General features: G+C 50.2%; 1 protein-coding gene across 3 annotated transcripts; it reads left to right on the top strand.

Annotated features, from left to right (window-relative positions):
* The first annotated feature begins 980 nt into the window (after nt 1-980).
* DEF6 (DEF6 guanine nucleotide exchange factor) lies at nt 981-20,343 on the top strand. Of its 3 annotated transcripts, none has more exons than XM_027057920.2 (11): nt 981-1,282; nt 11,388-11,528; nt 12,152-12,337; nt 13,927-14,163; nt 14,253-14,399; nt 16,368-16,476; nt 16,662-16,960; nt 18,014-18,180; nt 18,294-18,492; nt 19,449-19,539; nt 19,743-20,343. In XM_027057920.2, the coding sequence occupies exons 1-11, from the start codon at nt 1,208-1,210 to the stop codon at nt 19,964-19,966; spliced, it is 1,875 nt and encodes a 624-aa protein (XP_026913721.1). In that variant the 5' UTR covers nt 981-1,207; the 3' UTR covers nt 19,967-20,343. The 3 variants fall into 3 exon arrangements, with proteins under 3 accessions (XP_026913721.1, XP_026913719.1, XP_053078891.1); XM_027057918.2 differs by lacking the exon at nt 981-1,282 and adding an exon at nt 1,322-1,862; XM_053222916.1 differs by lacking the exon at nt 981-1,282 and adding an exon at nt 4,822-6,308.
* Nucleotides 20,344-23,585: the final 3,242 nt, after the last annotated feature.

Here is a 23,585-nt window from a genome sequence, read left to right as displayed (position 1 = left end):
AGCCCTGTATCCCTGGCACAACCCCACTGAGCCTCGGTGCCAGACCTCTGGGTCTGGCTCACCAGGGGCACAGGTGGGAGGAAGCCCGGGTGTAAGAAAAGCCCTGAACAGCTATCAGTGGCTTTCTGCCCACAAAGGGGCAGGTAGGCTGCAGGGTGCCAAACAGGACCAGTGGGACCACTGCTTCCAGGCTCTGGTTAGATCTCAGGCATCAGGATGGTTGACTGGAGGAATTCTGTTTTTTCATACCTTAACTAGTGTACTGGAGAGCCCTTCCATGCCCAGCCACCTCCACATCCACACACTGCATATGGTCAGCTCCTCCAAGTGGGCAAAGTACCACGTTGGAGTGGCGGTAGGAGGTGCCTTTGCCAAGGCTAGTGAAGGTCTCTGATGACTCATCTGCTCTAGTGCTGAGGTCCCAGTTCTGGGGATGCTCACTGAGGTGTCTGGGATTGTGCTGTGGAATCCCAAAGGTCCCACTGGACCCTAGTGAAAAGTGTGTGGGAGGACCAGATCAGCCCTGGTGAGAAGGGAGGGATGCAGAAGAAGAGATCTGATGGAAAGAACTTTTTGGGTTTGACTCTCCTACATGGGAGCATTGCAGGGACTGGGGGTGCCTCTTTTCCTCTCTCCACGGTGATAGATGTGCCCAAGTCCCTTCCTGCCACTTGAGAATGGAACCCTCTCCCCCAGCCCAGGAATCATCCTCTCCTGGGACATCTAGCAAGTTTCCTTTTACTCTTGTTACCGGCTTTTTGGAAGCAGAGGCACGCCCCCAGGAACAGGGGTGTCTCAGTTATCTGAGCAGACTTCTTCAACATCCATGATTGCTGTTCTTGGAGGGAGCAGGTCCCAGCCCTCACAGGCATTGGATCTAAAGAAAGGGAGGCATTGATGTGGAGGGCCCTGAATCCCAAGCCTCCTGCCGCCAGTAGCCTTGAAGCCGCCCCCCCCCCCCCCCCCCGCAAGGCTCACCCCCATGTGCTTCAGAAATGCTGCGGTCTTCAAGGCCAGTGGGCCCCAGAGTGGGCAGTGCTCTGAGCTGAGGCCTTTGAGAGCCTAAGCGTAGAGGATGGGGAGGCAACAAGTCACGTGCCAAGTCCGCCTGACCTGGAGAGATGCCCTGGCCCAATTCCTCCGCCAACTTTGTGTTGTTGCCTTTGTTTTCTTCCGCCTGTGAGGAGCCCCACCACCACAATGTTAGATGGCCCTAAAAGATGTGCTTTATCCAGGGCCTGCTCTGCCTCACATCCATCCCCAGACTTTACAACTCTGTGAGGTGGGTATTTTTACTGCTTTACTATGAGGAAACTGCTCAAGGAGATTAAGTAATTCATCCAAGGCCTCCTGTCTGGTAAGTGTGGAATTGAGACAGGATATCCCCTAATGCCACCCTTCTATAGTCAGGAGGGTGGACTTGCTTTTTCCCCTCAGCAAGCTGCCTCTGGGAGCGCAGGAAGCCCCAGAAGGTTGTGGGGCTGAGGAGGCTTCTAAAGGGCCTCACGCCTAGGGAGCTGCACTGAACAGAACCAGGGCTCTGGCCTTCCAGGGTCTGGTGCCAAGGTCCCACGCAGAGAGTGGGGCCACTGAGCGCTGCAAGAGCAACAGGCTGGTTCCTGCCAGCATGGGGAGCCCCATGCAAGCAGGCAGGTGGAGCTCTTGCTCCGCGCCATGGCCCCTCTGCGGTCTCTGCAGCCGTTTGCATTTCCTGAAACCGGATCTCGGTGTCAGAGCCGCCCCCGGGCCGGGCGGGCACCTCAGCAATGGCCCTGCGCAAGGAGCTGCTTAAGTCCATCTGGTACGCTTTCACCGCACTGGACGTGGAGAAGAGCGGCAAGGTCTCCAAGTCCCAGCTCAAGGTGAGGGGCACCCGGGGCCCAGGGGAGGCCGGCAGACATGCCTCATCAGCCCCTGCAGCCCAGGAGCCAGGCATGAACGCTGTGCTGCTCCCCGGGCACTCAGCCATCCAGAGGCCCAGGCCTGGGGAGGGGAGACAGTACTGGGTAAGCAGGACAACATAGCCTGGTAGATCCTGCTGCCCACGTTCTGAGGCCCCAGGGAAGTACGTGCAGAGCTTTTGCCCAGAGCCCTGCCCCCCCACCCCCAACTCTTGGGAGGGTGGAGGTGGCATCATTAGGTTTTGAAGGCCAACAGGCCAGGCGACATCCCATACTCCATGTGTTGAGCACACGTCTCCCCAGAGTGAAGCTTGGGCACGCACCCTACTCCTCCCTGCTGCTTCCTCCTGGTTTTGAAGAGAAACAGTTAGCTAGTACTTGTCAGTCACTTCCTCCCGGAGCTGAGAGAGTGGCTTAAAGAGCCTCTCCCAGTTCCAAACCAGGCTGACTTGGTCATGTTTGGCAGAGAACAGCTCCTCTGAACTCTTGTCTCCCAGGTGCAACAGCACTGGGAAGGGGCAAGGACCAAGACCCTGTTCTGCTGCTGCCCAGCTCATCCTCCCCTCCTCCCACACACCAGGTTGGGAAACTGTTCCCTTTGGCCTTGGGACCTCAGGTAGGGAGGGGGTGGAATCTGAGCCCAGGAAGAGCTCCATCAGTGATTGTCCTATGTACGGTTCAGTACTTGGTCCTAGACAATTCCTAGGCGATCAAAAAGTTTCCTTCCTTCCTCTAGTCCTAGCTTAGTGTGGCCTTCTCCACCCTAGTTAGTGGGGAAGAAGCAAGGCCCTAGGCCACTGAAACCAGGGAACACTGGGAGATAGGAACAGGGTAAGCCTCGGCTCTCTGTGACCTCTCTTAAGGGACCATTCATTCAATTCACATGTTTACTGAGCAACTATGTGCCTGGCGTGAAGCTAGGCCCTAAATTTCTGGTGTCCGATCTGGGCACCCCCAAAGGTGGAATGTAGCCTCAAGGAAACCTCCATTCTTAATGATTAAGGTAGGAGGTGCCTGGAAACCTGGGAGAGATGAGTAGGGCAGGATAGGCACTATGCCCCACCCCCAATCCAACCTCCTACTTTGCTGAATTTCAATGCAATAAACTTGGATGTGCCAAACTGGTCCTATCCCATAATCTACCCCTTAGCCAGACTTACAAGCATCCAAAAAATGATTCTTGGCACCCCCAGGAAAGATAGTCCGTTACCACCTTTGATCATCTGGGAGGATTCCTCAACAAGCAGGTTCTTCCTTACATTCTATTTAAATCATTTTATTGCAGATCATGTCATCTAGCAGGGGCTTCAGTACAGACAGAAGAAAAGTAGATCATCCAAAATCCATCCCTGCAAAAACCCGTGCCCTGCATCCACCTCCCACTCTCATTAATATTTTATAGAAATAATCCCAACCTCCATAGTTTGTTGTCTCCAAGATACCATTTTCTGCCTCTCTATTACCTATAGCTCCTATAACCTCTCCAGGCTATCTATGGAAGGTACAGCCCTCAGGCAGGTCCCCTTTTCCTGGCTATCAGCCAGTAAGGCTTTCTACCTTAACCTTCTTTTCTTGGCCTCCCAACTGGATCGATGCCCACACCTCACCCCCACTGGTTGGGTATTTGCAGGGAAGGTTATATTAGGAGCTTACATACTTGAACTGTCCACTGTCTGTATCCCTTCACAGTTCAAATTGAGCCCACTGCCAGCAGCTTTGGCCACATAGGATCAAAGGTAGATTTCTCCCCCACTCAACAGAAAATGCGTCCACTCTGAGAATCTGTGCTAGTGGTAGGAGTCTTGGGCCAGGTGGTGGGTGGGGCAGAAGTGGTAAGGCCCATGTCACACATGAGAAAGATAGGGAAGGCAGTTCTTTCCCAAGACCATAGTGGTGGATACTGGAAGAGGAGGAAGTAGTGATAGTGTTGGGGGTGGGGATGCCGGAAAGGCAAAGGAGCAATAGAGAAGTGGTCAGAAGCCAGAGGAAGAAGCAGATGAGAGGTATACCAGTGGGGCCAACCCCACCCCTGAAAAGACTTGGGAGAGAAGGGAAAAGATCTTGGGATTAATCTGTCCTCACCAACACTGTCCCTGGCCTTGGGGTCCTCAGTTGGGACCAGGCCAGAGAACTGAACCAGCCCAGCAAGCTGTGCCTGTCTGTGACAGTCACCACTTCCCTGATGTGTTGGAAGAAGGGCTGCCACTGGCTGTCAGCAAGCCCTCTGAGAATTACCCAAGGAGTCAGCATTGTTTTCTCCGGAGAAGAGAAGACTTGGAGGACAGAGCAGATGAGTCTTCCTCTCTCTGAATTCTTGTAGAAAGTACAATGGCCTTTGTCCAGTTGAGGAAAGTACAGTTAGCCAATATGAATGGCACTGCTGCCCAGGATGGATTTAGATTGAGCACAAAATTTACCAGGAGTTGAGGACTCCTCTTCCCTAGGGGAGCAGCCTTGGTTCTGAGCCTAGTGGGGGATTAGCTGAGAATTGGGGGTGAGGGGCCTGAGACTGGGGATGTGGATGGAGCAGAAAGTCTCTGGCTCGATGATATCTCAGGAGGTAACAGGCCTATCCTTTCCCCTTGACAGGCAAGAGCTGGGGCCTTACCCACTGGGCTTTTTATTATTATTATTTTTTTAATGTTTTATTTATTTTTGAGACAGAGAGAGACAGAGCATGAGCAGGGGAGGGGCAGAGAGAGAGGGAGACAGAGAATCCGAAGCAGGCTCCAGGCTCTGAGCTGTCAGCACAGAGCCTTACGTGGGGCTCAAACTCACGAACCGTGAGATCATGACCTGAGCTGAAATCAGACGCTTAACTGACTGAGCCATCCAGGCACCCCCCCACTTGACTTTTTTAGGTCTTTCAGGCTCCTGAGCTTCAGGCTCTGCCTCAGGAGACGGACAGCAGCCTTCTCCTCTGTGGAGGGGAGGTTAAGAACAACTCCAGTCCAGGAATCTGCTGGCTGCGATCTTCAGCTTTTTTGTTCTGACCCCTACCTACTGCTGGTCTCCCCAGCCTAGGATGGTGGGCAGAGGGAGGATGATTTCGTGGTGTGCAGAACACTTGACTCAGAGCCACATAGGCCTGGACTTCTAAACTCCTTCCCAGCTAGGTGACCTTGGGCAAGTGACTGCCCATCTCTGAATTTCTAGTTTCTCATCTGTAAAGCCAGTGGGTTGAACTGGGGATCTCCAAGCTATCCAGCTAGATTACTAAGATAAAAAGGGGTTTTTTTCTACTAAAATAAATTTTGACAAAGTACATCAAGTAGGTGAAATTGATCCTTGATGCAGCCTCTCTTTTCCCTTTTCTGAGCCTCTTTCTTTGGTGCCTGCCCTCAGCCCCTTCTAGCCCTTTCTTGCTCTCAGCAGGCGCACAACTCATTCAGAGATTCTCACCTTTTTGAAATCCCCAGGGCTACTCCCTCCTGATAGTAGTTATACTTTATTATCTGCTGGTTGTAACTCTTTAAAGGATCTATATAATTTTAAAGTATCTCCTGACACCGAGATACACTTAAAAAACGATAGGCCGTATAGGAAAGAGAGATTATTTACTGTCTTTGCAGCCATTAGTTGGTGCTCCTTATGGGTTCCCAAACCCCTCATATCTGAGTTCCCGAGCGAAGTCTGGGAACCGCAAGACCATGGGCCCTGGCACCTGCCCCATCCCCACACTTGATTTTTTAGGGAACTCACAAGCCCCTAGAGGAGAACCATTTCCCCACATGCCTCCACAGGAAACAGTGAGTAAATGAAACCTCTCAAAGGTCAGTTGCTGTCAACTCAGAGGTCAGAGGTTGCCTGGGTTGGGGGTGAGACTGTGAGAGTCCTCTGTGAGGGAGCCTGAATGGCAGCTTGTGAAAACTACAGGCACCTGGACCCCACCCCTGGAAACTCTGAGTCAGTAAGTCTGGGCGGGCCCCACCGTATTTCAGTTTCACCAGCTCCCCAGGTGATTCTGATGCTCAGCCAGAGCTAATGTAGCAGAGAGATCAAGAGTAGGGCTTTAGAGGCAGACTTCCAGCAAGATGCTTAACCTCTCTGAGCCTTGATTTCCTCATCTGTAAAAGGAGGATAATGAGAGTCCTTGCCTCCAGGGCTGAGGATTGATTGAAATCAGCCCAGTGAGCTCCTGCGCATTCTGGCCTCCGCCCCTGCCATTTCCTTTCCAGCCTGACCCTCCCCTGGTCACACCCTCTCACCACCTCTAGCCCCAACCAGCACCCAGGCACAGGAAGCCTGGCAGTCTGAGGTCTACCGAGCTCTCTGGGGGAGAAGCCCTGAGCCCTGAGTGTCTGGAGCCTTAATTGCTTCTGGTCCTAACACCTGACGGCTCACAGGGATTGGAGCCTCTGTCCCGGGCCCCTCAGATTCCACTGGCAAAAGGTACAGGTGAGGAAGGTATGTCTTAGAGGACAGTGTGGACGAATGAACCGAAGTGAGGAACAGCTCAAATAACTGTACTGCCGTGTGGCAGGTTCTATCCGGGGGTGGGAAGGGGGTTTGCACAGCATCTCTTTGAATGCTGTTTTTAGAGGTACAAAAACTAAGTCCCAGTGAGGTTAATTTGCTCAGAGAGATTCAGTACATGTCTGCCTGACTTTGTATTTCTCACACTTCTTCCCATGAAGCATTTAATTTCATTCAACAGATATTTACTGAGTTTCTTATGTGCCAGACCCATGATACAGCAGTGAATAAAACAGACAAAAATCCCCCCATGGTGGTGCTACCATCCTAGTCAAAAAATACAGATGATAAAATAAGTAAAAATGTATCACGTGATGGAAGATGATACATGACATGAGAGTAAATAAAGCAGAAATGGGGATGGAGAGTGGGGGGTTGGGGTAGAGGGGATGGGGTTATAGATTTAAATAAGGTGGTCTTGAGAAGGTGACGTCTAAGTTAAAGACCGGAAGGAGAAGAGAGTATGTGCCATGCCTGCACCTGGAAGAAGGATGTTCCAGGCTGAAGGGATGGCAAGTACAAAGGCCCTGAGGCAAATGTGTGCCTGGCAGAGTAGTGAGCAAGAGGAATGAAGTCAGAGAAGGTGCAGGAGGCCAGGTCATATGGGGCCTGAGGCCTCTGGAAGGACTTGGAATTTTACTCTGAGAAAAATGGGAAACCATTGGAGCATGTAAGTTAGACTTGAGTCAGACAAAAACATTTATCTTGTGGGGGACATGGTACTGAACTCTGGAATCAGGCCTGAGCTTAGAGTCCTTGCTGCCCTCAAGGAATGTAGAACACCCAGAAATGCTCACACAAAAAGGGAATAGCAAATAAATGTCATTATAGACCAACTTAATAACAGGGTGCATTAGTGGTTAATGGCACTCTTTGTTTTTTTATCTCTGTGGCTTTAAATGTTTGTCATAAAAACAAATCCTCTTGGTTAAAAAAAAGAATTCAGAGTGTAGAAGAATATAATTTTAGAGAAGATGAAATTTATTCAAGTAAAACATGTTACTGGTTTAAAAAAAATTCAAAGACAAACGTAATGTTAAATATGATGAACGTTCCTCCCCTCCCTGGGGAAGGATGGTGGGGTGATAGCTGTTAACAGTCTGCTGAGTCTTCTAGATTTTTCCTATATACAAATAAACACATTAGGTTGGGCAATATGAAATTGCTGACATTTTATTGTTTCAACCTATTAAAACTGCAATTTGCTATGGTTCAACCTAATCTTTGCACACATTTATTTTACAAACATTCCACTCTACAGCTTGTTTTTTTTCACCAACCAGTATATTATGCATATCTTTCCATGTGTGTTCATAAAAGCATAATAATAAAAATAGCACACAACTTTTATTAAACAATGAGCTCCGTACCAGGTGCTATGCTGACCTCTTCATTCTAAAAAAAAACACCCTTTGGAAATTTATTTATTTACTTTATTTATTTATTTATTTACTTATTTGTTTATTTATTTATGTTAATTTATTTTGAGAGAGATAGTGCAAGTGCAGGAGGGGTAGAGAGAGAGGGAGACAGAGAATCCAAAGCAGGCTCCACGCTGCCATCGCAGAGCCCAATGCGGGGCTGGAACCCACCAAACTGTGAGATCATGACCTGAGTCAAAACCAAGAGTCAGACATTTAACCAACTTAGCTACCCAGGCACCTCTGGGAATTTTTTTAATGTTTATTTATTTATTTATTTTTTGAGAGAGAGAGACAGAGCACAAGTGGGGGAGGGGCAGAGAGCAGGGGAGAGAGAGAGTCCCAAGCAGGCTCCACACTCAGCAGGGAGTGGGGGCTCCATCTCATGAACTGTGAGATCATGACCTGAGCATGACTTGAGTCGGATGCTTAACTGACTGAGGGCACCCAGGCGCCCCTAAGAAACCTTTTGGAGTAGGCCCCCTTATTATTCTCACAGAGGAGATAAGGTCTTAGAGATGTTAAACCACTTGCCCATAAGCACACGTGTGAGAGGTAAAATCTTTCCAACCACACATAGGTCCATGACACGGTGTACCTGTCCCCCTACTGAAGAAGCCTAGCTGTCTCCAATTCCTCATATTATAAACAATTCTTCAGTGAACATTCTTGTACATGTAGCTCTGTTCCCTTGAGCATCTATAGGTTAGATGATCAGAAATTTGGGGGTCATGCCCAATTTTAAGTTTGATAGGTTCTTGCCCTCCAGAGAGATTAATTCACACCTCAGCAGTAGAGCATTCAAATCCCCATTTCTTCATAGTCTCTTCAGTACCTGATATCACTCAAGATCTATGTCCATATGTGAGGTTAAAAAATTGCACTTTGGGGGCACCTGGGTGGCTCAGTTGGTTAAGCGTCCAACTTCGGCTCAGGTCCAGTTCTCATGACTGCCTTGTTCGAGCCTGGCGCCAGGTGCTATGCTGACAGCATGGAGCCTGTTTCGGATTCTGTGTCTCCCTCTCTCTCTGCCCCTCCCCTGCTCGTGCTCTGTCTCTGTCTCTCAAAAATAAATAAACGTTGAAAAAAATTTTTTTAATTCCACTTTCTACGCAGAAAGAGAACTAACATTAGCTCTGTGCAGACCTAACTCTGGCACTCTCCATAATCCTTTCCAGCCTCACAGCCTCTCCAGGTGACAGTTACTATCCCATTGTTTTACTGACCATGAAACTGAGGGGTAGAGGGTGAATGTGTCTACCTTCTAACAGCTTAACAAAGTATACCTCTTTCCACTAGAGGAAGCCTAAATCGTAGGGCTGATTTTTATTGGCCCAGGTTTGGTCACGTGCCTTTCCTTCAGCCAATCACCGTGACTCTGATGTGCCCACCCCCTGCCCCAGGTCGGGTCAGGGTGCACGCGGTCAATTACCACAGATATTGAGAATGGGGGAGAGGTGCTTCTCAAAGAAAAATCAGGGCTCCATTACCAAATAAGGGAGAAGAAGGCAGAGTTCATCAGGAAGAAACTTAAGATGTCCTCTAGAACAAGAGAAGCAAAACCAAATATGGCACATGAGATGATTTGAAGAGCACGGGAACCAGGGTTGGGGTGGGGGTCAGAGATGGCTTCCCAGAGAGGTATGAGCGAAAACAGAAACACCCTCTTGCTGGGTCTTCCAACTTCCCTCTTTGTTAAGTCGAGCCTGAGGCCCAGCAGAATACTGGGGGCAAGTGTCAATCCTTTGTCCCATCTTCTCTCATAAGAGAATAAAGAAGTGAAGACTTGGCATGGTACCATCCCTGGGGTGTTGCCAGCTCCTGCCTCAGGACCTGATCCTAAGCTTAACTGTTGGTGGGTGGAAGCAGCCCTTCAACACAGCATTTGTTGACTGCCTTCAGTGTGCAAAAGAGGACATAGGGGCTGGGTGGTAGAAATGAACAGAAACATTGCCTCCAGAGTTCACCATCTACCTGGAGAAAGAGTCTCAGGGTCAGTATTTTAATAGGGAGGCACACCTGGCTCCAGCCTCAGCTTGGCCACTTACTCTCAACTTCTCCAAGGCTGAGCACCTTCATCTAAAAAATGGGGATAATTATATCTGTGTATCGCAGTTGTGGATTTTAGACATGGGGTATAGAAAGCACCTCATACAGTGGCTGCCACATAGTAGGTGTGCAATAATGACCATTTTCATCATTACCACTGTGATAAGTGCTATAAGAGAACTACCTGAGGCAGTTTTATTTTTTCCTGCTTTTGTTCAAACTTCAACTTCTTTGTTCTTATATCATGGGTTTGTTAACCAACCCGTGTTTCCCCTCCACACCACCATGGCCACCATCCCTTCTAGGCCTTTTCCTCCACATGTCACAGACCATTTTTCGTGACCCTTCTTTGAGTCCTTTCCAGCTCCCTTCCATCTTTGAAGGGCAGTGACTGAACTGCACTTGCCTTTCCCGGAGCTAGGCACACTGCAACCCGAACACTGAGTCTTTGATGGAAATGATGAGACATTTGAGGCTTCTGCCCTGGTGTGACAGCCACCTCCCTGCTGATAGATAGCCCAGCATCCTGGGAAGCACCTGGGCTTTGGGATCTTCAGAGCTGGATTTGAATCCCAGACTCTTGCTTACTGTGAATCCTTGGGCAAGTTATTGAATCCCTTGAGCTTCAGTGTCCTTGTCTGTAGAAAGAGGACATCCCTACCTAACGAAGTGGCTAAGAACATGGCTGCGTGGGTTTGAAGCCCAGCTCTTTCACCTCATCTGTAAAATGGGGATATTAACAGTTGTTATGGGGATTAAATGAATTATGTGTAAAGTACTTCACTCAGTGTGCTTAGTGCATAGTAAGCGTATACGTTTTAGGTTTCTTTTGTTTGTTTGTTTGTTTTTTATTGAAGTATAATTGTCATATAACACCTTAGTTTCAGGTATACAGCATAATGATGTGATATTTGTATATATTGTGAAATGATCACCACAATGTCTAGTTAACGTCTGTCACCATACATACTTACCCAACTTTTTTCTTTTCTTTTTTTTTACAACTTTTTTCTTGTAATGAGAATTTTTAAGATCCACTCTTAGCAACTTTCAAATATGTATGCAGTATTATTAACTATAGTCTCCATGTTATACTTTACATCCTCATAACTTATTTTATAATTGGAAGTTGTACCTTTTGACCCCCCTTCATGCATTCCACCTACCTCCCTACCCCCTGCCCCTGGTAACCACGTCTGATTTCTGTATCTGTGAGCTTACGGGGGAGGGGGTGTTTATTTGTTTTTTAGATTCCACATGTAAGTGAGATCATATGGTATATATTTTTCTCTAATTTCACTTAGCATAGTGCCCTCAAGTTCCACCCACGTTGTTGCAAATGGCAAGATTTCCTTCTTTTTTATGACTGAATTGTATTCCGTTGTCTATATAAATACGTAAGTTTTAGTTATGATTGAATTGCATCATGTGTGCAGAGGACTTAGCCAGGATGGGAATGGGGACAAGCCAGGAGGTGGGAACAGTCCTCTGGCCCAGTTTTGGTTGGGGCACAGGAAGGCAAACTGCCACTCTGTCTCAGGTGCTGTCCCACAACCTGTACACGGTCCTGCACATCCCCCACGACCCTGTGGCTCTGGAGGAGCACTTCCGGGACGATGACGATGGCCCCGTGTCCAGCCAAGGATACATGCCTTACCTCAACAAGTACATCCTGGACAAGGTGGGGCCTAGCTTGAGGGGGCACCTCTAACCTCTCCCCACTCCCCAGTCTGGCCAGCACCCCAGTACACTGCCACCCCAACTCCTCCCACCTATAAACCCCCCACTTCTGTCCCCACTGTCCATCCCTACCCTCCCAGCTCCTTCTTTCACACTGCAGCCCCCTGTCCCCCTCCCTGCTTCCCTTAACTCACCCTCAATCTCCCTCACCTCAGCCTCCACACTTCCACCCCATTCCTACCTAGGCTCACCCCCCATTTCCAGCTGTAACCTTTACAGAAGGCTCTCCAGCCTCCCCAGTGCTGTGCCCCCTGCTCCTCCCAGCTGTCACTCTCTTCTCTTCTTGATTGTCCATCCTCCCTTGGCCTCCGCTTCTTTTTCCCCTGGGCTGAGGGGCTAGTGTTTCTCTGTTGGGAGGGGACTTGGGTGGGTGTGGATTGGTGTGGGAGGTGTGGAATCAGCTAGTTACCTGGTAAGCAGCTCAGGGATTCCTCAAGTTAGAGCCCCAACTTGGCAGGGTAGGGAGCAGGGGAGTAGGTGACCCCAAGAAAGCAGCTGCAGGCTTGTTTGGTGGTAGAGCAAGGATGGGGCGGCCTTTGGGCTGACATGCAGGCCTGGTGGCAGGTGGAGGAGGGGGCTTTCGTTAAGGAGCACTTTGATGAGCTGTGTTGGACCCTGACGGCCAAGAAGAACTATCGGGTGGACAGCAACGGGAACAGCATGCTCTCCAATGAGGATGCCTTCCGCCTCTGGTGCCTCTTCAACTTCCTGTCTGAGGACAAGTACCCTCTGATCATGGTTCCTGATGAGGTGAGGGTAATGGCAGCCCCAGAATCACTGGGGCCAGGCCTCAGCAAAACCATGAATCATCTCTGCAACTTTCCCATAACCCCCTTCTTCTTGGTCTTCCCATGCTGGTGCCTCTCTGCCCCCAGCTGTCCCCAGATGCTAGAATTGCCCGGACCAGAATAATTGTGCCGTCCCCCAGGGAGAACCAAAACTACACTTACTTCAAGCCTCTGTTGACCCTCAAAGTAGGAAAATGACCTGTAGATTCTATTTACACAGAGCTGTAAATGCCTGATACCTTACTGGGCTTTTAAAAATGAAAACCATTTAAGATCAAATGGCAGGATTTAAGGCACCGTAGCAGTCTGAGAAGGGTACTATATGAGAGGAAGGGAGACTTTCCTGGGATAGCTGTCCAATTACCCCAGGGGGGTGGGGCAACCAAATCTGGCTCTGGCTCTAGATTTTTCCCTTCCTGTCTTCTGTAATTTGGGGAGAGCCAGGGCCAACCCAAATCAGGGCTCCAGAGAGGGTATGCTGGGAGTAGAGGCTCTACTGCCTCAACTCAGGTGCCCCCCCCAACCCACTTCCCACCTCTCTCCCCCATCTTTTCAGCCTTCTCCTGACCTTTTGGTGACTATGAAGATGCCAGGGTCAATTTAGGTCTTAAGGTGTAGAGGGGAGGAATCCTCCGTGTTTACAAGTCCTGGCACATCCAACTGCACTCAGATTTGTCTCCTTGCTTCTGTTTGTGGGAAGGGTGAGGGAAATATCTAATCCCTGAACTGGTACACCTCCCCCCGCCACACTCCCAGCTGAGACCCAGGAGCCTCCAGAGCAAGAGAGTTTCCCAAGAAGCTGCTGGGGCAGGAAAGGGACATGTGTCTCTCTACACCTGGTTCAGCACCCCTGTCAGACTCCCGTCAGGGCAAGGTGGCCCCTCATTGGCCAGAAGGCTGCTTGCTGCTGCGATCAACATGTATGAACAAACTGCAGCAGGATGTACCCCAACCACTACTTCCTGTTCCTCTGTAGGTTTCCTGTCCCTGCCCTGCTTACCATCACCCCCAATCCCCTTAACCTCCCATAAGGGAAGGATCCTCTGGGTTGGAGATTGGGCTTGGAATAAGGACTCAGATGGGATTCAGGAGATCTGAATCGAGTTCTTGCTGCCACCAACTTGCTGTATGATTTAGCACAAGCCACTTCCCCCTTTGGGCCTCAGTGTTGTCATCTGCAAAGTAAGGGTATTGGATGACAGGGCCCTTGCACCCCCTCTGACGTGTTCTATGATTTGCTGCCTCTGCCTGGCCCCTAGCCCTCGGCCTTCACCCTGCCTTTAATTTAAAGCATGAAGGAGTGGGATGTGGGACTGGAGGTTGGGGAGGGGAAGGGGATGCCTGAATTGAGGTTGGGGCTCCAGGATCCCCTCCCAAATCTACCCTGGTTTCCACCAACATTTAGTCCTCTGGTCCCCCACTCCCTGTACCTGGTCACTCCCTGTACCTGCTCACTCCTGTCTAGGCTCTGGGGAGCGAGAGGGGGCACCCTCTGGTATTGTCGCAGGCAACACTGCCTGCTGCAGCCACCAGGCTTTCCTTCTCCTCCAGGTGGAATACCTGCTGAAGAAGGTGCTCAGCAGCATGAGCTTGGAGGTGGGCTTGGGTGAGCTGGAAGAGCTGCTGGCCCAGGAAGCCCAGGCAGCCCAGACCAGCGGAGGGCTCAGCGTCTGGCAGTTCCTGGAGCTCTTCAACTCGGGGCGCTGCCTTCGAGGTGTGGGGCGGGACACTCTCAGCATGGCCATCCATGAAGTCTATCAGGAACTCATCCAAGATGTCCTGAAGCAGGTCAGGCCAAGCTGGGAACTGGAGGAGGACCCCCAGCTGGGGTGGATGGGGCGTGCCGGTGAGGCCTCTGACTCTGCTCTGGCTGGCAGGGCTACCTGTGGAAGCGAGGGCACCTGAGGAGGAACTGGACAGAACGCTGGTTCCAGCTGCAGCCCAGCTGCCTCTGCTATTTTGGGAGTGAAGAGTGCAAGGAGAAAAGGGGTACCATCCCACTGGACGCACAGTGCTGCGTGGAGGTGAGGGAGACGGTGAAGGGGTAGAACACAGGTGTGAATTTTGCTGATGGTTTCAGAAGAGATGGCTTATGCCTCACACAACACAGCAAAATGTTCTAGGAATCCTCTTGAAAAGTTTTTCTCCTTCACCCAAATTCCATTCCCTTTGACAACTCTATACCTCCCTCATCTTTCTCCACATCCCTCTCCTTTCCCTCCCTTGGCTCTGTCCCGTTATTATTTTAGTGGCTTAAAACAATTCTTTAAATTGTGGTAAAAAGGGGGGGGAGGGGCATCTGGGTGGGTCAGTCGGTTGAATGTCTGATTCTTGATTTCCGCTTAGGTCATGATCTCATGGTTTGTGGGTTCAAGCCCCCAGTCGGGCTCTGTGATGACAGTTCAGAGCCTGGGGCCTGCTTCGGATTCCATGTCTCCCTCTCTCTCCGCCCCTCTCCGATTCATGTTTTCTCTCTCTCTCTCTTTGTCTCACTCTTTCTCAGAAGTAAGTAAACATTAAACTTTTTTTTAGTTGTAGTAAAAACTACACATCTATCATGAAATTTGCCATTTAAGTGTACAGTTCATAGCATTAAGTACATCCACAATGTTGTGTCATCATTACCACTATTTCCAAAGCTTTTTCATCATCCCAAACAAACTCTCTACCCATTAAAAAAGAACTCATCCCCTCCCCCACCCCCTGCTAACCTCTTTTCTACTTTCTGTCTCCATAAATTTGCCTGTTCTAGGTACCTGGAGTAGAATGGAATCATATAATATTTGTCCCTTTGTGACTGGCTTCTTTTACTCAGCATAATGTTCCAAGGTTCATCCATGCTGTGGTGTAGATCAGAACTTCACTCCTTTTTATGGCTGAATAATGTTCCATTGTGTAGACAGACATTTTGTTTACCTACTCATTCATTAATGGACAACGGGTTGTTTCCGTCTTTTTGCTGTTGTGAATAATGCTGGTTTGGACATCCATACAGAAGTTTCTGGGTAGGCATATGTTTTCACTTCTCCGGGTACACACTGAGGAGTAGAATTGCGAGATCATATGGAAATGCTGTTTAACTTTTTAAGGAATAGCCAAATTGTTTTCCATAGCAGCCATACCACCTTACATTTTCACCAGCAGTGTATGTGGGTTCCACTGTCTACATCCTCATCAACATTTGTTGTTTTACATTTTTAAAAATCATCCTAGGCTCTGCCCATTTTTTGTCACGTAAGAAAACAGGTGTCACTGAGGACAGAGCATAGAGCTGGGCAGAAAACTGAGCCCCACCACTAACAGGCAGTGTGAATTGGGCACGCTCCACGACCTGTGAGAGCCTCAGTTTCTTTTTCTGTAAAGTGGAGCCAATAATGCCTGCCTGGCAAGGTTGTTTGGGAGGTGTGAAAAAAATGATGCATATATAGCACTACTACGGCCTCTAGAGCATAAGAAGTTCAATATGTGGCAGCTGTTATTTTTTCCGCTAGAATATGACTTAGGGGAGGCAGGGATTTCGGTCTGTTAGGCACACCTCCACCTCGGTATCCTAAATGCCTAGAACAATGAGCCACCTGCAGTAGACACTCCAAAATATCTGTGGAATGAATGAGTGGAGAACTTTCTCAACAGGCAGGGCTATGTGAAAATGAATGATTTGGATAGTGAGGACCGTGTCACAGGAGGTGTTCAAGAATGATCTGCATAAGCACTCAGTAATGGGCTACATGCTAGGCCCCATGGAGAGATACCAAGATGAAAACGGCCCCGCCCTACCTCCAAAGAGCGGGGACTACAAGAGTTATGGGGACACAGTACGCCCATAACTACCCCCCATGCCAAGCCATCCAGGCTCCTGGCAGAGTAGGAGCGGTGCCCAGGGTGGATGGTCAGCGAGGACCTGTAGGGGATGGAACTGGAGCGTCTCTGCGGCCGGTGTGGCCCTGACCCCAGTGAAGCCAGCGTATCTGGGGCCACTTGCCCTCTCCCAGGTGCTGCCCGACCGAGAGGGGAAGCGCTGCATGTTCTGTGTGAAGACAGCCTCCCGAACGTACGAGATGAGCGCCTCAGACACACGCCAGCGCCAGGAATGGACAGCTGGTGAGTGCTCGCCGCCGGCTGGCTTGGGTCGCCTCCTTAGTGAAAAGGGGGTGGTAACACTGTCCAGCGGGAGGCGGGAGACTGACTCGAGCAACTCCTAAGGCCCCTTTCCGGAGGTGGACCACCTCGAGGACCCCGCTGCCCCCGGCTAGCCTTCTGCTGACCCCCTCCCTCTCCCGCCGCAGCCATCCAGACCGCGATCCGGCTGCAGGCGGAGGGGAAGACGTCGCTGCACAAGGACCTGAAGCAGAAGCGGCGCGAGCAGCGGGAGCAGCGGGAGCGGCGCCGGGCAGCCAAGGAGGAGGAGCTGCTGCGGCTGCAGCAGCTGCAGGAGGAGAAGGAACGGAAGCTGCAGGAGCTGGAGTTGCTACAGGAGGCGCAGCGGCAAGCCGAGCGCCTGTTGCTGGAGGAGGAGGAGCGACGCCGCAGCCAGCACCGCGAGCTGCAGCAGACCCTCGAGGGCCAATTGCGCGAGGCGGAGCAGGTGGGGACCGCACCCGGCAGGGGACAGGGGGCAGAGAGATGCTGGGAGACCCGGCTAGAGAGCTGAAGGCCGGGGGCGGGGCCTGGGCCGGGGGCGGAGCCCACGGGCTGGGGAAGGAGGTGCGTGGAGGCGGGGCTTGGAATGACGGCCTTGGAACAGAGCCTGTGCACCTGAATGAAACAAGCGTGTGGGACAGGGCCAGTGCCAGGGGCGGGATAAGGGGTGGGAGGGCAGGAGGAACCTATCCAAGTGATGGCTGGAGATGGAAGACGGGGTGGGGCTGGAGCTGAGTGCTACAGGTGTAGAATTCGGACGCCTGGGCTGGAGGCCGGGCTTGGACAGCGGAGCAACTAAAGACGGCGGTTGGGGATGAGTTTGGACCAACGCTGGACTAGATTGGACTACATTTGATCTAAGTTTACAGTGGAACCAGTTCGGGGAACGCAGGATGGGAGGAAGGAGGGACGAATGTGGAGGCGGATAGGCATGTAGGTGAATTAGATATAGGATTTAAGAGATCTAGAACTGGAGTTACAGACACCTGGATTCAATCCCAGCTCTGCCCCTTAGGAGCCTCGTGATCTCAGGCAAGTTAGGCTCTCTGTGCCTCATTTACTTATCAGTGACATGTTGGTGCTAACAGAACTGTGCTCTTAGAGGTATGGTGAGGATCAAGTGAAGGAACACCTTTAGTTGTTACAACAATTATTATAATTATAGTCACTCCCTGCCTAGTACTAGCCTTAATTATAGTTATAATGCCTAATATTAATAGGACATAATACTGATTATTAAGGCTGGTGCTAGGCAGGGGGTGACGAGCCCCTTTCCCCCATGTAGCCTCTGTTCACTGACCATTATCTGACCTAGTCAGGCTCCCGGAAAGGGTTCAGATCAGGAAACCCCAACATGAAGGAGCCCCCCCCCCAGACCCTCACCGGGAGACAGCTAGTTGGGCCAGCCTAGCGGAGCCCTGGGGAAAGGGCAGCCTACCTGCGGCCTTCCCTGCCCCACGCCGTGCCCCCATGGACGCGGCTCTGTGTCCCCGCGCAGGCCCGGGCCTCCATGCAAGCTGAGATGGAACTGAAGAAGGAGGAGGCTGCCCGGCAGCGGCAGCGCATCCAAGAGCTGGAGGAGATGCAGCAGAGGCTTCAGGAGGCCCTGCAACTGGAGGTGAAAGCGCGGCGGGATGAGGAGGCTGTGCGCCTAGCCCAGACCAGGTAGGACTGAGCGGGACCCCTCCTGGTTCCCCTCCCTAACTCCCCAGCGTCCCGCTGGCGGGGCACCCGCGAGGTGCCTCGGCCGTGGAGACGACACAGTGTGCGCCCGGCAGACTGCTGGAGGAGGAGGAGGAGAAGCTGAAGCAGCTGCTGCAGCTGAAAGAGGAGCAGGAGCGCTACATCGAGCGGGCGCAGCAGGAGAAGCAAGAGCTGCAGCAGGAGATGGCGCTGCAGAGCCGCTCCCTGCAGCGAGCCCAGCAGCAGCTGGAGGAGGTGCGGCAGAACCGGCAGAGGGCCGACGAGGACGTGGAGGTGAGGCCCGCAGTCGCAGAGGGTGGAGGCCGGCGGGGTGAGCGCCTGAACCCGCAGGATCCGGAGCCTTCCCTGAAACCCGGAAAACCCTGAAACCCTTCCTGGCTGTGTGGCCTCAGGCCGGTTGCCTGACCTTTCTGAGTTTCAAGTCCTTCACCTGGGGAAGGGGACCGGTAACAGCATTGTTATGAAGACCAAAGGAGATGATATGTGGTATTTAGCATGTAGCAAGTGTGGAGGGAACATTAGCTGCTATTTGCTTCATGGTTATTGATCTGCGCAAAATGTTCTCATACTCTTCCAAGCCCCTCCCTTGCTGTCTCTATACTTTGGCTCTAATCTCCATGGAAGAGGGGTTGATGTCGTCGTCGTCGTCGTTGTTCTTTTACAATTTTTGATGTTCTTATTAATGTCATTCGCTTTGTTGGTCGACATGGTCATAGTAAAAAAATTGAACACAGAAATATGTACCATGGAAAGGGAAAGTTCCTCCGTGGTTCCCTCACCCTACAACCACTGCTAATGGCTGGGTGAGCAGTGGAGCAGAGCTTTTGCATTAGGTCCTGCAGAGGTGGTGTGGTGCGGTGGTCAACGTCAGTCCCTGGGCAAGTCACTTAACCTCTTTTGCCCTTCCTTGTTGTTCGCCTCTGCTCTGGAGGTTAACTAAAATAATAAATATGCTTTGCACATCTTAGCTGCTTAATGAATGGAAACCATAATTATGATTATTTTTGACCCTTTGGGGACCCACGAGACCCCTGAAACTGGAAGCTAACTCTGTTCACATATCTCACTCTTTATGAACCTGCGTGAGTTTTTCTGGGGAGGTGATCAATAATAGGGGCCTTTGTCAGATTCTAAGGGGCCTGCAAACCTGAAAAGGTCAAGGCACCCTGTTTAGCATGGTCTGTTTAATGGGTCTCTGACCCACTCCCCATTGGCCCTGTCCCCCACAGGCTGCCCAGAAGAAGCTGCGCCAGGCCAGCACCAATGTGAAACACTGGAATGTTCAGATGAACCGACTCATGCATCCAATTGAGCCCGGAGGTGAGAAGGGGTAGACCCTGGAGCTTTCTCTGGAGTGGGGAGAGGGAAAGGAAGGAGAAAGGGATACCTCCAGATCTACAGAGTCTGCAGGGGATCAAAGGTCAGGAGGTTCTCCTTTACCCCAGGGACTGAGGCAAGGCCCTTCAACCTGTCCCCTTTGCACGCACCTTTCTCCTTACTCACGGCTGCCTTTTCTCTGCCAGACAAGCGTCCCACCACCAGCAGCTCCTTCACAGGCTTCCAGCCCCTTCCACTTGCCCGCCGTGACTCCTCCTTAAAGCGCCTGACCCGCTGGGGATCCCAGGGCAACAGGACCCCCTCACCCAGCAGCAGCGAGCAGCTGAAGTCCCTCAACGGTGGGGATGAGGCTCCCATCTCGGCTTCCACCCCCCAGGAAGATAAACTGGACCCATCGCCAGAAAATTAGCCTCTGCTATCCCCTTCCCCACCCCCCAACCTCATACCCACCAGAACCTGGCCACAGCTGGCCTGTGGGTGATGCCAACCCCTGCAGAAGAGGGAGCTGAGGACCTGGTGCCAGGAGCCCAGGCCTTCTAACCACGAAACAGTCTAGAACGGAGACTTGTTTATTTTGGGCACCAGCCCCGGACCCCTGACCACTGAGGCTGTCTGGGATGTTGATCCTTGAGAACTTGATCCTGTGCCTTAACCCCAAGGACCCTATGCCCTGGGCTGGAAAAGAGACCAAACAAGCAAGCAAGCCAGCGGCATGTGCCCTCAGACTGCCACCAAGCTGTAGAGGCACATTTCTAAATAAAAACTGCCCTTGGAGTGAATCCTTGATCAGGTCTGCCGTCCATCTCTCCTGCCACGGCCTCTCTTCCTTCCTCAAGTCCAGTTATAAGCCTCAGGAGCGAGTGGAGTGCAGTGGCTAGGAAAGTACATTCTGCCACTTACCAACTGGGTGACTTTGGTCAAGTTTGTTCACCTCACAGTGTTTCAGTTCCTGTGTTGGTAAAACAGGAATAATAGTAAGATGTAACTTATAGGGTTGTTGTGAAGATCAAGTGCTTGGCACATGAGCAAGGACTATTATTAGTATCACCCAAAAGTGTTTACTGAGCATCTATTCTATGCCCCACAACTTCCCTGTTATTTAATTCTCATGGCAACCCTGAGAGGTGGATGTTATTATTCGCATTTTACAGGTGGGGAAATTGAGGCTCAGAGAGGTCAGATAACTTGCCCAAAGCCTTCCAAACTTGCTTCTTTTCCCATACTATTTGACTCACTGGCCTTGTCACCCAAGGCAGAGATATGGGAATCTAAGATGCTCCTTTCCTCTCATCCCCCTCGTGCAAAACCATCATGAAATGTGGTAGGTTCTGCTTTACTCTCTCATAGCTTTCAGTCCCTGTCTATGGCCACTGTGGCTGCTGCTGTGGTTAACCTAAGGCCTTTGTATTCTCCTGCCTGCTCACCTTTGACTCCTTTTTCATCTTGCCCCATAGTCTAATCAGTCAAGTCAAATTCACATTCCCTTATGTGGCACATGAGGCCCAGGAAAGCCTCCTATGCCTCTGCTTTACAGACCTGCTAACAGTTCTCTCATTTTCTTCCCCTGGGCCTGCACGCTGGCTGCCCTTCCCACCTTACTTCACATAACAGCCTTCATAACTAGATGCATGAGTTCCTTGAGGGCATGGACGTATCTTCTTCAACTTACGTCCCCAGTGCCTAGTACAGTGCTTGGCTCTTAGCAAACATGCAACAGTGTTTGTTGAATAATTAAATTCTAAAATGAATGGGTGTCACACAGCTTAAAAGTGATAAAGTAGCTAAGATTCAAACTCAAGCCCATTCATTTATTCAATGAATTATTCGTTAAGCTCCTATATCATGCTAGGTGCTGGCTATAGGGCACAGAACAAAACAAGAGAGAGTCCCTGCCCTCCTGTAGCTTATGTGCTGTCTGATCAAAGTTCAAATCTTTTGCCAGTACCCCAAACTCTACTGCAAGGAACTTCATTATAGTCTATGTAAAGTGCCATGAAACAAAACTACCAGTATAGCATGATATGTATTTCAGGGATGGGAAATGAGGTTCAAACTCTAAGTGCAGTACAATTCAGGAATTCAGAAGAAAGGGAAGCATTAGATAGAAACTGGGATTCACAATGGCTCTTAACTTTTTTACTTTTTTTTTTAAATTTTCTTTTTAACGTTTATTTTTGAGACAGAGAGACACAGAGCATGAACGGGGGAGGATCAGAGAGAGGGAGACACAGAATCTGAAACAGGCTCCAGGCTCTGAGCTGTCAGCACAGAGCCCGACGCGGGGCTTGAACTCACGGACCGCGAGATCATGACCTGAGCCAAAGTCAGCCGCTTAACCAACTGAGTCACCCAGGCGCCCCTACTTTTCTTTTTAAGTTTATATATTTGAGAGAGAGAGCACGTGCACAGGGGAAGGGGAGGGGCAGAGAGAGAATCTCACTCGGGGCTCAGTCTCATGAACCTTGAGATCATGACCTGAGCTGATCAAGAGTTGGACACTTAACTAACTGTGACACCCAGGCACCCCGGCCCTTAAAATTTTTAATAAGAAAGGAGAGCAAGAGGGGTGCCTGGGTGGCTCTGTTCGTTGGGCATCCGACTTTGGCTCAGGCCATGATCTCACGGTTCGGTTTGTGGGTTTGAGCCCCACGTCAGGCTCTGTGCTGACTGTTCAGAGCCAGGAGCCCGCTTCGGATTCTGTGTCTCCCTCTCTCTCTCTGCCCCTCCCCCACTCATGCTCTGTCTCTTTCTCTCTCAAAAATAAGCAAACAGTAAAAAACATTAAAAAGGAAGGAAAGCAGGAGAACATGGAAACAAGGTAAGTAGAAAGAAGCATAACACATCTGTGAGCACAAGAAATATGGATTCTGGATATCGACTGGGAGGATCAATTGTCCTCTAATTGGAGTGCGGTGTCTCTAATGTACAATGAATTTTAAGAAAATCAATGTGCAGATCCTCAACTTCCAAGTGTTCTCTCTACCAAAACTGCTTCCCTCCTTCATAATGCCAACCTCCCTACTTTCAGTAACAAGGTTCACCACTCACTCACCCACTATCTTTCAATGGCGGACTACCCAGAGGGGTAAACGCCCTGGAACACTAAACAAAGCAACAATGTGCAATGCTGGTGGTGCCTGTGGGTGCTGAGGAAATGAATGGCTCAAAAGCTGGACAACAGATTCTTTTTGTTTTCAAGCAGGAGGTTTCTAAGTCTTTGCTTTCAAACCTAGAAGGACTTAATTGCATCATCAGCTGAAAAATCATTAACAATCTCTTTTTATAATAGATCTTTATGATTTTTTTTTTTTTTTTTTTTTTTTTTGGTAAACAACTGAGATTTAGATGCCACTGCTCTGTCAAAACTCTCAGTTCCCATATACTTACTGATATGAACAAGGTTTCTCAGCTTAAAAATGAAAACATGGGCCTGGAAGTGATGCTGAATGCAGAATTCCTGCAGTAAGTCATGTTCAACCATAAGCATATGAACTACCTAGGGAAAGAAACAGCCCATCCATTCATTAAGAAATACATTTTCTGGGGGTGCCTGGGTGGTTCAGTTGGTTGAGCAGTTAAGCGTCTGACTTTGGCTCAGGTTATGATCTCACGGTCCGTGAGTTTGAGCTCCGCGTCGGGCTCTGTGCCGACGGCTCAGAGCCTGGAGCCTGTTTCAGATTGTGCGTCTCCCTCTCTCTGCCCCTCCCCAACTTGTGCTCTGTCTCTATCTCTCAAAAATACACGAAACATTAAAAAAAAACAAACCCACACTTCCGGGGCACCTGGGTGGCTCAGTCGGTTAAGCGACCTACTTCGGCTCTGGTCATGATCTCAGTTTGTGGGTTCAAGCTCTGCTTGGGATTCTCTTTCCCTCTCTCACTCTGTCCCTCCGCCACTCATGCTGTCTCTTATCAGTAAATAAATAAACTTAAAAAATACATTTTCAATGTATGGTTTGTGTTTATGTGTATTACTTATAAAAATCATAATGTTTATATTGATCCGATCAATTGGGTATTACTAATTTT

Source organism: Acinonyx jubatus, chromosome B2 (assembly GCF_027475565.1).
Source record: "Acinonyx jubatus isolate Ajub_Pintada_27869175 chromosome B2, VMU_Ajub_asm_v1.0, whole genome shotgun sequence".
NCBI lineage: Eukaryota > Metazoa > Chordata > Mammalia > Carnivora > Felidae > Acinonyx > Acinonyx jubatus.
Note: the sequence above shows the minus strand (reverse complement) of the source record. Positions and strands in the feature narration are given on the sequence as shown.